Consider the following 14,768-nt stretch of genomic DNA (forward strand, 5'->3'; position numbering starts at 1 on the left):
ATGGCAGGAAGCATGGCAGCATCCAGGAAGACAGGGTACTGGAGAAGGAGCCAAGAGTCCTTCACCTTGATTGAAAGGTAGTCAAGAGAAGGCTGTCTTCAGGCAGCTAAGAGGAGGGTCTCAAAGCCCACCCCCATGATGATGCACTTCCTTCAATATCTACTATAACAAGACCACACCTCCTAATAGTGCCATTCCCCGGGCCAAGCATATTCAAACTTCCACATCGTTTTATCACTTGACATTGACACCTTTTGAATTTTCAACTTTCATCAGAACGTGTAACAAATGTCAGTGTCAACATTACCTGATTCCTTTCTCCCACTATATTTCCCCGGACTTAATCTTTCAGATTACTAAAAATTAACTATGAATAATCACACCCAACACTTATTTCAGCTGCTGAGGTACCCCCAGTCCCTTCATGTTCTCTGTCATCTTCTGAGAGCCAGGAAAGCAGGTCAATGGCAGAACACGCGTTAACTGTGTAACACTCAGGGTTGAGTCCTACTAATGTCTATGTCATTGTACTTTTACAAACATTTTCTACAGAATGACCCCATTAGCATGGTGGCCTTAGTTGGTGGTCAATGAATGATTTGGCCTCTGATGCTCCCAGAGCTGTGGGATCTGAGCAGCCTAGGTCTGGGGAGGGGCAGGTCACATGGTTTCCATGATGTGAGGTGCTGGCATGAGAAAAGGGAATCCAAACAACTTTAGCTAACAGGTGTTCCTCCTGTCTTAGCCTGTGCTTACTGCAGCTAAAACCAAGGTGGCCGTTTTCCTATTGGCAGTGGAACATGAGGAGCAATTGTAGGACCTAATCAACTTAGTTGTGAGGATCGGTGTGGCTGGTGTCTATGCTGTCGACTACTGGGGAGGCCGAGCTGGGAGGACTGTTGAGTCCAGGAATTCTAGAACACCGTGGACAGCACAGTGAGGTCTCAGCTTAAGAAGGAAGACCTCTGGAGAGATGGCTCAGTGGTTAAGGGCAATGGTTGTTCTTCCAGAGGACCTGCGGTATTTGATTCCCAAGTCACTGACATTCCAGTCATGTAATACAGTTCCAAGGGATCCAACACCCTCTGCTGGCCATCTTGCATACTATACACACAAGTGGTACACAGACATACGTGTAGCCAAACACTCATACACATAAAACAAAAGTAAATAAATCAATCTTCGGAAAAGAAGAAGAAGAAGAAGGAGGAGGAGGAGGAGGAGGAGGAGGAGGAGGGGAAGAGGAGGAGGAGGAGGAGGAAGAGGAGGAGAAGAAGAAGAAGAAGAAGAAGAAGAAGAAGAAGAAGAAGAAGAAGAAGAAGAAGAAGAAGAAGAAGAAGAAGAAGAAGAAGAAGAAAAGGAGTATTATGTTGGATTCTGAAAGCAGGGGTTGGATAAGAAAACCCTGAACTGAGAAGTGTGATCTGGAGGAGAAAGCCTGGGAAAATAGAGTTGTTCTGTGTTCGGTGCTGGCCACTATTTTCAAGAAGAAATGAAAACACTGGTGTTTGTGTCTCAGTCAAAATAATTTCACCTTTAAAACTATATGGAATTTTCTCTCTCTCTCTCTCTCTCTCTCTCTCTCTCTCTCACACACACACACACACACACACACAATACTTGCCATGTTGTTTGAAAAGTAATATTTGCAAAAGGCACAAAATTAATGCATTTAACTCTCAATATGGCTTCTTTCTCATGAATAACTGAAAATTTTTAAAAATATCTATTTATTTATTATGTATACATCATGCAGCTTTCTGCCTGCATGTGCACCTACAGGCCAGAAGAGGGCATCATACCTCATTACAGATGGTTGTGAGCCACCATGTGGTTGCTGGGAATTGAACTCAGGACCTCTGGAAGAGCAGTCAGTGCTCTTAACTGCTGAGCCATCTCTCCAGTCCCCCAAATTTTTTTTTTCGGAGCTGAGGACCGAACCCAGGGCCTTGCACTTGCTAGGCAAGGGCTCTACCATTGAGCTAAATCCCCAACCCTGAAATTTCTTTAGGTGGTGGAGAGACTAAGTGATACTTTAAGCTTTGAAGATGGCATGAAGTTTCAGGAGTCTAAATGTAGGGGGGAGCGTGAAGAAGATTATACAGACAGAGCCTTTGAAGAACTCTGCGGCTCAGAAGCAGGTACATCTTGCTTAAAAGCAGAGGAAGAAAATGGAGTTTTTCCTTTGCAATCATCCCCAGCTCTCTCCACTGGGCTCCTGGCTCCCCCCCCCCCATCTCCCCCACATCCTTCTTCTAGCATTCCTTCCTGCTATGCTCACGGTCCTGGGCAGGTCTACCCACTCCTGCAGTTTCAGCAGCTCTAGGAGTGTCATACTTGTGGGTCTGTCTCCTTACCTTCTGGAAAGCTCTCTGGGCAGGTGTGACAAGCACCTTAACTCCAGCATGTGTCCTCCTCCTTCCCAGAGAACCCTGCTTCAGAGCAAGGCCATCCCCAGGGCGATTGCTCCTCCTGCACCCAGGGCAGTGTCTCCTCAAAGTCCTCTGAACTTTTCCTCTGCCTCCATGTCTTCTGCTGCTGCTGGGTAGGGGCCTGACACCCTTGAGTACTGTGGTGACATAGGAAATCACAAAAACTCCAGGGTTCTGGAGCCAGTGAATCCCGGCTAGCACTGGAGTTTCAGGTCATGGGACATTTCTCCTTTTCAAGTTATTTCCATGTTCTAAATAAAGACCCCCCCCCATTCTTTTTGAGGTGTGGGGAATCATAGTAATGGTAACCATGCAGGGTTACTATAGCAACAAGAGCATTGCACGATAGGTACGAAGGACCTGCCTGAACGAAGGGTGCTTAATAAACGATCTTCCCTTCATTAAAAAAGAAAGACTGGCCGATTGGCTTTCGTGTGTGTGTGTGTGTGTGTGTGTGTGTGTGTGTGTGTGTGTGTGCATGGGTTTATGTGCACCACTTTCGTGAAGGCACTGCTGGAGGGCAGGGGTGGCAGATGCCCTGGAATGGCAGGAGGTTGTGAGCTGTCTGATGCCGGTGCTGGGAACTGAACTTGTGTCTCCTGGGGGAACCGTAGCTGTGTTAACTGCTGAGCCATCACCCCCCGACCTTCTTTTATTTTCTTCCTCTGCCTTCCCCATCCTTTAGTACTAAGGAAAATAGCAGGCTGGTTTGTTTGATCATCCCGGGCCGTCCTCCTTTTTTTTTTTTAATCCTTTTTTATTTTGAGACAAGGTCTCCTGAGTTGTCTGTGCTGGCCTTGAACTTCCTCTCTTGCTCTCCAGCTCAGGGAAATCCTGGTCTTCTCCCCAGTTAGCCATGTAAACATTTGCAGACCTGGCTTGCCTCAGTTTCTCCTTCCCACATTACTCTGCTTTATTTTCCCATAGAAGCATCTCTGCTCTGTTCACCAAGCATCCTAAGTGTGGCTCTCCCCCGCACAGCCAGTGTTAGAGGGTACAGACAGAGGAAACCTGATCCCTGTCCTGAAATGATAAAGAAAAGGGGGTGCAGACAGGGGCATGGCCTGAGCCCTAATGGTCATCACTGCTGGGATAAGGCTGGCTGGGGAGATGGGGAAGTCCCCTTTCTTCAGGGTGTGGAATGCTCACAAAGACTGCCTCAGTCCATAGAGCATCTGCTGCTGAGACAAAGATCTGGGTTCAGGTCCCAGAACCCGCAGAAAAAGCTGGGCAGGGCAGTGTTGGTCTGTAAGCCTAGTTCTGGTGTGTGTGTTTGTGAGTGTGTGTGTGGTTGTGTGTGTTTGTGTGAGTATATGTGTGTGTGAGAGTGTTTGTGTGTGTATGTGTGTGTTTTTGTGACTGTATGTGTATTTGTGTGAATGTGTGTGTTTGTGTGTATGTATGTGTGTGAGAGTGTTTGTGTGTGTATGTGTGTGTTTTTGTGACTGTATGTGTATTTGTGTGATTGTGTGTGTTTGTGTGTATGTGTGTTTATGTGTATGATTGTGTGTTTATGTGAGAGCGTGTGTGTGAGTGTGTGAATGTGTGTGTGAGTGTGTATTTGTGTGTGTGATTGTGTGTGTTTATGAGTGTATGTGTGTGTTTGTGTCTGTTTGTGTGTTTGTGTATGTGTGTTTGTGTGTGTGTCTGTGTGTGTGTGTGTGTGTATGTGTGTATGTGTGTGTAGATAAGAGAACACCTGAAAGCTATTGGCCAAGCAGCTTAATATGATCTTATGAGCTCCAGGTTCACTTAAAGATCCTGTCTCAGAACGTGAGTTAGAAAGCGATCAAAACCAGACCCTGACATAGCGTGGTGTGGCAGTGCACACCTGCAATCCCAGCACTCAGGGTGGGCCTGGTGGGGATTGCTTGCTGTTCTAGCACATGGGGGGCTGAAGCGGGAAGTAAGAACGCCATAAATTCTGAGCCAATCTGGAACAAAGAAGGAAGATACGTTGGTGGGGGGAGGGAGGAGGTGGTCGCCCATGCAGAAACAGATTCACCTGAGAATCCTCACAGACATCCCAGTCATTTTTCTATTCATGGATTTCCTTAGCACCTAGTTAAACTGAATATCAACATTAATGATAAATAATGATAATGATAACAACTGTGGAAGCTGTTTGAGTTTCCGCCTTCTCTGTTGGGTCTGTTAGAGGCCCAGGCAGGGGCTCCTGTGGCCTGGACATCCTTACTCTTGGGTCCCTATGCTGGGTAGTCTTCTGCAAACTCCACAAAAATCAGAGTCAGCTGGGGGGAGAGGGAGCTTCAGCTGAGGAACGGCCTCCATCAGGTTGGCCTGTAGGCAAGTCTGTGAGGCATTTTCTTGATTGATGTGGGAAGGCCACACCCATAACAGCCAGTGCTGGGCAGATGGCCTTGGGGCCTATAATGTGAACCTGGGAGCAAGCCAGTAAGCAGCCCTCTCATGGTTTCTGCTTCGACTCCTGCCATGGAGTTCGTTTATGAACTGGGTGCTGCAAGATGAAAGGAACCCTTTTCCCCAGAAGTCAGTTTTGGCTATGGCGTTTGCAATAGAAAGCGCATTGGGCCAGTCCCTAACAACTTCGGTACCCATCGTTAGGTTCTGCTGCCATGGAACTAATCAGTTATTGTCTTACTCCCAGAGGGTTTCTTTCAGGACGTCACTGCCACAGAGAACAGGAGGCAGTGGGATGCCGGCGCACCTCAGACTCTTCTGCAAATGATGGCCGCAGCAGACATCACCTCCACCTGCCCCACCATGCCGGATGGTGAGTCTTTGGTCAGCTGTCACCAGCAGCAGGGGAGGACCAGGGCCTGGAGCAGCTCTGCAGCCAATGCACACCTTATTGGAATGGTTGGCACTAACCAGTCATCGTTTTGGCATCATGGATGTGAAGTTGAGACTTGTGTGCTAGTTATCCTAGCAGTCGATGACACCAATGACTCTGGTCACACGACGGTGTATGACAGGAAGAAAATCGTGCCTGCCACATTTCCTTAAGAGAGAGAGAGAGAGAGAGAGAGAGAGCGCGAGCAGGACGGGGGTGCACTTGACTTAGTTCCTAACACTGGCTTAATTACAGCCTTGTGACGTCATTGACCAATTGGTCTTAGGGTTAGGTATGCAGCTCGGCTGTCAAGGGCCTAGCATGTGCACGATCCGGGGTTCAAGCTCCAGCCAACCCAGATGGTCACACTTTCACAACAGCAGGCTTTACTCACCGAGCCAACTCCCAAGCCCTTGTGCTTCCTCTGTCCTTCAATACCTAGCCCCAAGAAAGGGTTAGCATTTGAGACTGTGCTATAAATTCAATAGACAGCTATCGATGTCCTTGGCATCAGTGAATCACAAATGGGAAAATATTGAGAAAAAGGCTTTCATCGGTGTGAAGACATAGGACGTTTTCTTGCTACGCTCCCTAAGCAGTGCAGCAGAACCACGATTTGTACCGCACTTGCGTTGCGCTGTGCTGTGCTGTGCGTGAGCCGCCTAGGGTTGGTTTAGAACTCAGGAAATAGGCCGGAGAGATGGCTCAGCAGTTAAGAATAGGCACTGCTCTTGTTGCAGAGGATGCAGGTTCGGGTCCCAGCTCCCAGAGACGGTAACTTACAACCCTCTACAACTCTGGTTGTAGAGACCCAGACCCCTCCTCTGGCCTCTTCAGTTAACTGCATGCACAAACCTACACTCTCACACGTACGCAGAATTACTAAAAATAATAAAGATTAGACCTTAAAAGATAAAGTGAGCTAGAAACTGGGGTTGGTGGTACATGCTGTAACCCCAACATCTGGAAGGTAGAGAGGGAAGCCAGGAGGATAAGGAGTTCAAGGTCACCCTCGGCAACGATAGACAGTTCAAAGCTAGCATGAGCTACACGAGACCCTGTCTCATCCCCACCCCGATGAAAAGTATGTCGGAAGACATGCATACGTTTTACACAAATAGTACATATTTCATATAAACTACGTAATCATATGCAGATTTAAGAATATTTTATTTTTATTATTTTTAATTATGTATCCTTGGGTCTCGCTGTGGATATATACACATCCGAGCAGTGCCAGTGGATGGCGAAGGCATCGGATCTCCCTGAAGCCAGAGCTACAGGTGGTTCAAAGTCACCATGGATTCAAAGTCACCAAACTTGGAGCCTCTGTAAGAGCAGCAAGTGCTTTCAGCTGTCGAGCAATCTCTTCAGCCCAGATTTTCTATCACTGGTGTCCTGTAACTAACTAATCTGCTTTGGATGCCAAGGGATGAGCACTTAAATGAGTTATTGTAAGTTTTTAAGGTGATTTATAATTCAGTAAGACATAGGAGGTTGAACTCAACTTAAAAAAATAAGCACATGGAAACTTATCACAGTTCACACAGCAAAATATGACCCTCAACATGCGACAAAAAGGTAATAATGCTTATACACACACACACACACACACACACACACACACACACACACACAATGAGGAATATGATGTCCATGGTTCTAGCATTCTGTGGACTGTTATAAAACATAATAAAATATAAAAAACTGAAAAGATTGCACCTCACACCAGTTGAATGGCTAAGATCAAAAACTCAGGTGACAGCAGATGCTGGTGAGGATATGGAGACAGGAACACTCCTCCATTGTTGGTGGGACTGCAAGCTGGTACAACCATTCTGGAAATCAATCTGGTGGATCCTCAGAAATTTGGAAATAGCACTACCTGAGGACCCTGTTATACTACTATTGGGCATAAAACCAAAAGACGCTCCAACATATAACAAGGACACATGCTCCACTCTGTCCATAGCAGCCTTATTTATAATAGCCAGAAGCTGGAAAGAACCCAGATGTCCCTCAGCTGAAGAATGGATACAGAAAATGTGGTACATCCAACGATGGAGTACTACTCAGCTATCAAAAACAATGACTTCATGAAGTTTATCTTTATTTTTGCTAATGCAGTATCGTTTTCCAGATGGCCAAGTTATTGTGATGGATGGTAGCCAAGAAAACAGGAAGCAGTGGTGGCAGGATGTGCCAGGAACCCCTCCTGCTTTGGCAATAGAACGTGCCTGCAGTGGCTCATTGTCTGCCGGTAAAGGAGAAACTGGTATGCGCTTTATTTTTAACAGAGTTACTGGTTCCCCAGGGAATTATGTTACCGATTTACGGATGCAGAAAGGCACCAGTAGTACCTTCGGGTTGGAGAGAGAACTGGGAACACACCTTGCTTGTCTGATTTGCTCTAACCAAGCTGGTTCCAAGTGAACTAATGAAAGGAATGCACTTCCGAGGACTGAGGCATAATTTTGTGTAGTGTTTCAAGCTGACAACTCTCGGAAAGCACTGGCACTCTGGGGAGACAGTCTAGCATTGCTCAGTTTGATAGCTACTCAGAGAACTCATTTTCCTACGGACAATAGGAATGAATGCAAACCAATATGATTCATTTTGTTTTCATTTTGTTTTAAAAAGACTGTGTGTCACTGTGTAGCTCTGATGACCCGAGACTCTTTGCTATGTATGCCTGGCTGACTGTGAACTCCTAGAGGTCTGCCTGCCTCTGCCTCCTGAGTAGTCTCCATTTTAAAAGCAATATGCATCCACTTTTCTGTCAGTATCTCTCTGTGTTGTCCAAGGAAACCTTAAGCTTATAGGCACAAGTGGCCCTCCTGCCTCTTGATGACAGCCACATACCATCGCACATGGCTACATTCTGTATTATATCTTATGTGTTATATGATACAATATATCTCTATTCATTATATACACATACACACATATATTATATCTTGGTCTGTCTATGTCTGTCTGTCTATCTATCTATCTATCTATCTATCTATCTATCTATCTATCTATTCTCTGTCTGTGTGTCTATCATCTATCATTCTGTTTATCTATATCTATCTATCTATCTATCTATCTATCTATCTATCTATCTATCTAACAGTCTATCTATATTATACACACACTGTTCCCCTGCCTCCTGAGTGCTGGAATGTAGGGAATGCACTCCCACACCTGGTTAATCTATATTATATTTTCGTTAACAATTTTTCTTACCGATCCTAAGTGGTTACTGTATAATTGATTTTATCTTTGTTGGATTCATTACTAAGTGATTTATTTTCCACTGAATCAAAATATAATTTTCTATGTTATTGTTTAACATACTCCCAATGGTGTTTATATCTATGTTATTGTTTAACTTTCTCCCCCTAGGGTGTTGACACTAAATTCACTCCGGAGAAACCAAGCATAGGTCAGGCACAGGGCTGTACACCTATGGCCCTATCACGTCTGTAGTAGAGGCTGGAAGAATTTGAGTTCTGGACAGCCTGGGTGCTAGAAATGAATTTGAGGGGTCCAAGAAAATGACCACAGAATTCAAAATACTTCAGCAAGGCAAAAACGAGCTGCTTCTGAGGAATGGTGGATGGTCCTGTCAATCAAGCAGGCAAGCACACACAGCTGGGGCCCTGTTGGATTCTCATTCTGAACACAAAGGGGTTAAAGAAACAGGCAACTCTAGCTGTTCTAATACCTAGAAAATAGATTTAAAACCAAAACTAATATTAATATATATATTTCCTTAAAGGAGAAAAATTCCAGAGGATATTACAATCTTAAACACGTGTTTACCAGAGAGACAACAGTTTCATACAAAAGAGAATGCTATTAGGTCTAAAGTCTCAGATTGACCCAACACAGTGAGATTGAGAAACCTTGGCATACTATGCTTACCAATCCAGGCAAAAAGCTAAACAGAGTAATGCCGGGGCTAAATGACATCATAAACCAAACAGATCTAACAGACATCAGAAGGACACTCCACCCCCACCCTAAAGAACACATTCTGTTTATTTTCAGTAACCCACAAAACGGTCTGCAAAGTCAGCCACATAGGCAACACAAGGCAGGTCTCCACAAATTTGCAAAAGAAAATCAAATAACGCCCTTCACGTTGTCTGACCACAATGGAGTAAGGCTGGAGGTCAACAGCAATCGAAATGACAGAAAGTTACACAAACTCATGCAAATAGAACGACACACTACTGAGCAGAAAGAAGCCGGGTCACTGGAGAAATCAGAAGGAAGCTTAACAAGTCCTGGGACTGAAGGAAGACGGAACCATGACACACCCACACCGGTGGGACACAGTGCAAGCATTAGTAAGAGTAAAGGTTATAGCCCCAGGCGCCTACAGAAGATACTGGGAAGACTGCCTGCAGCTGAGGGGCCTGGAAAAGAAAGAGCAAACCACACTATAAAAAGAGTAGGTGGGAAAAGAAAATAATGGGGCTGAAACTAGCGAGACAGAGGAAACAGCAACAAAGTATACGAAACTATCCTTCGCCTCTGAAACCCGGTGAGCTGGGGCTCCACAGTCCAAGCTGCTCTCAGCGCTACTGTCTTCAGAGCGCCCACTAGGAGGGCCTGTTAAGCCCCACTTACAACATTCAAGCACTTTCCTAGTCCAAAGTTCCAAAGTTTTTCAAATTCCTCCAAGACACAGCATGGTAGGGCCTGTCACCGCAGTAGCCCACTCCTTGATACCAAACTTGTGTCTTAGTTACTTTTCTATTGTTATACTTATACAGTTTTATAACGGAAAAGAGCGAGGCAAAAAGAAATACAAAATGTACAGTGTGAAGCAGAAGAGAGCACCTGGAGATTTAATGTTGTAGCCATGGCTTGTGCCAAAAGAGGATTCTAAAGCGGAACGAAAGGAGTGGTATTCTTGGGCTGGGACCCTCCCCGGCCAATCGTGTGACTTGTGAAAAGAAAAGGCCTAAGGAATTTTCTGCTCCTGAAAAGAAACAACAAAAGTGTATGGGAATCTAATTCAATTAGGGGGGCCATACGGACCCAGGCAGGCAGCTGACCTTGATATTTTGTCACAACGATAGAAAAGTAACTAAGACACCAGAGTAGGTCTTAAACAGCCCAGGCTGGCTTCAAACCCATTTATCCTCCTGCCTCTGCTTCCCCAGTGCTGTGATTCCTGGCAGACATCACCATGCCCAGATGGGGAATCTCTGAAATAAGAATGAATACAAAGACACAGGACAGCTGTGAAGGTTTGCTGTGCGGGCCGCCTCAGGCCTTCCAGGAAGCACAGGTGTACAGTGGGTTTACAGAGACGGAGAACGCTAGGGACCGCTCCGTTGTGGCGAGTCTTAAGTTTCAGTGTCACACTTTTCTTAACACTTCTGTGTCTGTTCCTTATTGGGATGCTCCCTTTTTGGTGTCTTCCTGTGTTGCCTAAGTTTTCAGTCCAGCACCAAATAACTGGATATCGAATTAACTGCTTTTCTAATCTCAAATACTAAGTATTCAGTAAGAAGCAACTTAAGGGCAGACGACTTCTTTCAGCTCGTGATCTGAGGAACAGGAAGGCATGGCGGCTGGAGCATGTGGCAGCTGCTTGCACACATCTCAGCGTACCAGGAAAACAGAGAGGGGACAGGAAGCAGGGCTGGACTATAAACCTCAAAGCTCTTTGCACAGCAACCCACCTGGCTCCATTCAGGAACCACCTCCCAGTGGTTCCGCAGCCTCGCCGAGTAGTACCGCTTGGGGCCCGAGTATTCAAATACATGACCCTGTGGGAGACATTACACAAAGCACAACATCTACTTCTGTGGCCGTCGTGAGTGGCATTCACTGTAGGATTGTGGGTAGATGTTGCTCCTCAAGCACACAGATCATTCTCCCTTCATCTCTATTGTTTCTTTCAGTAATGATGATAAATCCACAGCTTCCTAAAGAAGATGAGGAAGAGGGAGAAATAGCTGCGGGCATCACAGTGGGTGATGAACGACTGCAACGGGGTTCGGATGGGGATGATACGTGAGTACGTCGTGTACAAGTGGGAGAGAAGGTGGCCCATAGAGACCTAAGCCCGTGGAGACCTAGCTAAGGAAACCCAGCTTTACATGATGCATGGATTTGTTGGGGCTCTGCCCCCCCCCCCGCTTCCCTTCTCTGTTGTGTGCATATGTGTGCAGAGACTCACGAGTGCCTAGGCGTAGCAGATTTTTTTCTGCTTTAGAGTTGAACCATAAGCTCGTTTCACACCAAGATACATAGCTATAATCCTAGCACTTGGGAGTTATAGGCAGGAAGGCAGGAGGATGGAGAACTCAATGCCATCATCAGCTACAAGCAAGATCGAGGCCAGTCCTGGCTGCATGGCACCCTGCCTCAACTCTATCAGCCACCGCCCCTACAAACGGTGAATCGCATCCTATTAAATATATACGGCACATTTTCTTTATTTGTCCATTGGTGATGATTATGGATCTTCATATGCATGAATATAGCATAGCTGTTGTGAATTTGCTGTCCCTCTAGCCCACCTTTCACCTACTCAGTGGTAACAGCTTGTCCCCAACCACTGCAGCTGCCAGGTTGGGTGCGTTTGTTTCCACTCTTGTGTGGTGGCATGGTGGCCACCCAGATGACTCTGTCTTGTTCATTCTGTTTCCCTGTCTTGTCTGTCAGTCAGTCAGTCTGTCTATCTGTCTGTATCACTCTCATTTCCACACTCTGAGACAGGTTTTTTTCTCCCCTCCCTCTCCTCCATTAAACAAACCAATGAGCCTCTTGTCCTCCATCCACTGTTTGGTGTGATCTCGTAGAAACACATCTTGTCCCCAAGGCACCTTTCACCTCTTTCTCCTAATAATAGTCCTCCATGTATTTACAGCTTTATTTGAACTAGGATTGGTCCTTCTGTGTTGTTAGGCTGGAATCCAAATTATCTCAGGTGCCCTTCCCATTTAGCTTCCCTTGTAGTGGAGAACAGACATGTTTCAATGTTCCTGGCTGTTTAAAGAAGTTTTCCAGCATTATTAAATTTTCTTCTGTAGGTGCCACTTGACTTTATAGTGATATAGGTTCTCCCCCTTGGCAGTACTAGGGGGTGAACTAGGACTTTATATGTGACCATTTAAATGATCTAATATGTATACCAATAAGGACGGGATGGGTGGAGGTGGCTGTAGGTGGGGTGGTGTAAACTGAGGCAAAAACCTGCTAGTTCAGCAGGTAACTTTATTTTCTGAACTCTATACACAATATCTGCTTCCCAGCCTGATCCTACAACTAAACTGCCAGCTCTTTAGAAATCTTTCTGTCTGGGTCAACCTAGCATTCTTTCTGAGAATACTGTTTTACCTGTGTCCTGCTATTGCTTCTCTCTTGTTTCTGCAAACCCGAAGGAAAAAATCCCAGTATCTTATCCCAGCTCTCCTTAGAGGAGCTTCTAAGTGGAGGGTGGGGTGGGAAAACCACTTTCATCTTTAAGGTGGGGCAGCTCAAGGTCATGCAGCTGACTTTGCCTCTGGTCATAGAACAAAAACCTCTCCCAAGCAACTTGCCTTAAAATAGCCAGGAACTTTCCATTCTTTTTAACGTGTATGAATAGCTGTCTTCAGACACACCAGAAGAGGTCGTCAGATCTCATTACAGATGTGGTCACTGGGAATTGAAGTCAGAACCTCTGGAAGAGTAGTCAGTGCTCTTAATCACTGAGCCATCTCTCCAGCCTGAGACTCTGTTCTTTAGCATTCTTATCTATAGAGGCTTTTAGAGACACACCCAAAGGGCACTTATGCATGTTATTGATGAATTCTTACATACTCTTTTAAAATCCCAGCTGGGTATCATCTATTGGGTTTTACATTTAAACGAATGTGTACTTTTAACCCAACCTACCTGTTTTTTCCTCATATTCATATGTTTCTTATTTTATTAGTTTGAAGTTATTTCCTATAATAAATTTGGCAGCACTGAAAATCAAACACAGTATCCCACACATGCATGCCAAGTCTTTTACTACTGTGTCCTCAGTCCCCTAAAGTTTTAAATGCATGTTGCACATTAATTAATTATCCCGCTGAGCACACTTGCTTTATGAAAATTTGTCAACATCTTCCATGGAAATAACCTCATCTAGAGTTCGTCCTCTACTGTGTTAGTGAAAAATCAGGGCTGGGTATCAGCTCAGCGGTGTGTAGAAAGCCCTCATTTGATTCCCAGCATGGAAACAACCCATTTTGTCTTTGTCGTCCTACTAGGTTTAGTCATGTGTTTTCTAATGATAGTTGGTGGTAATATTTTGAAGAGTTATTTTTCATCCTTTCCTGTCTCTGTATTATTTCTTTCCTACCTAATAATCTAACAGGGTCTTGTTTTCTTCTTTGGGTCCTGATCCATTTCTGACCTTTGGAAAACAAGGAGGGGTTAGGAAAAAATTCCAGTCATGTAGCTTGTCTGTTTGACCCAGTCTCGGTGTCTTAGGTACTATCCTATTGCTGTGATAAACGACATGATAAAGGCAGCTTATGAAAGGAAGCACTGATGCTTACAGTTTCAGGGGTTTAGTCTGTGACCTCAGGAAAGGGAATGTGGCGGCAATCAGGTAGGCAGGCATGTCACTGGGGAGTAGCTGAGAGCTTATACCCCAATTTGTAGGCAGCAGTCAGAGAGAGGAGAGAGAGAGAGAGAGAGAGAGAGAGAGAGAAAGAGAGACACACACAAAGAGAGACAGAGACAGAGAGAGACAGAGAGAGACACAGAGAGAGACACAGACAGACAGAGAGACAGAGACATACAGAGAGACAGAGACAGACAGACAGAGAGACAGAGACAGACACAGAGACACACACAGAGAGACAGAGACACAGAGACAGAGAGACAGAAAGACAGAGAGACCGAGAGACCAGAGACAGAGACAGAGACAAACAGACTCTCTGACTGGATGACTGGACCTGGTGTGGGCTTTTGAAAGCTAAGTGTCCATCCCCATTGACACACTACCTCCAACAAGGTCATACTTTCTAATCTATCAACAGTTTCACCAACAACCAACTTATGGGGGCTCATATATATTTATATTTATCACTTGGGGGGAAAATCCCACAAAAATTTATAAGCACAGACTTGAGTTTGTTCAGATTTGGAGTTTGAATCACAGCCTGTGGGTGGCTTAGAACCCCCTCCCCAACACTGAGAAGCCAGCATTAAGAGTAACATTGAAGGGTGTTATTACTGCTAGGTTCACAGAAGTAGTAAATATAAAACACCCAGGAGTCACGATGTATTGTATTTTCTCAGGAAAAATCAAGGTGAGTTCACAATTGAAAGGCAAAGCAACTGTCCTTGCTGAGTGGAATGGAGAAACACCTCAGCAGGCTCCCTTCGGAGAAACCGAGTCCTGTTCATTAGAGCTCTTCTCTCATGGCCTAATCGCTTCCCAAACCCTATCATTTTCCATGTTTCTCTCACAGGCTTAGAACTTACCCGAGTGTGTATGACCAGCAGTGTGTTAAGGGACTCTCACCTGTATC

At 45.2% G+C, this 14,768-nt stretch overlaps 2 protein-coding genes across 14 annotated transcripts in view; both read left to right on the forward strand.

Annotated features, from left to right (window-relative positions):
- Erich1 (glutamate-rich 1) overlaps positions 1-14,768 on the forward strand; it is a gene marked incomplete at its 5' end in the record, with an annotated part of 52,793,804 nt that overhangs the window by 47,130,795 nt on the left and 5,648,241 nt on the right.
- Positions 1-14,768, forward strand: part of Nek5 (NIMA-related kinase 5) — a 46,168-nt gene that overhangs the window by 27,353 nt on the left and 4,047 nt on the right. For all 14 annotated transcript variants that reach the window (XM_087589126.1, XM_087589124.1, XM_087589127.1 and 11 more), the window contains 4 exon segments: positions 2,012-2,141; positions 5,062-5,187; positions 7,388-7,522; positions 11,154-11,265. In XM_087589126.1, coding sequence (XP_087445252.1) covers positions 2,012-2,141; positions 5,062-5,187; positions 7,388-7,522; positions 11,154-11,265 — 503 coding nt within the window.

This window comes from Rattus norvegicus, chromosome 16, assembly GCF_021556685.1.
Source record: "Rattus norvegicus strain SHRSP/BbbUtx chromosome 16, alternate assembly SHRSP_T2T, whole genome shotgun sequence".
In the NCBI taxonomy this organism is placed as follows: domain Eukaryota; kingdom Metazoa; phylum Chordata; class Mammalia; order Rodentia; family Muridae; genus Rattus; species Rattus norvegicus.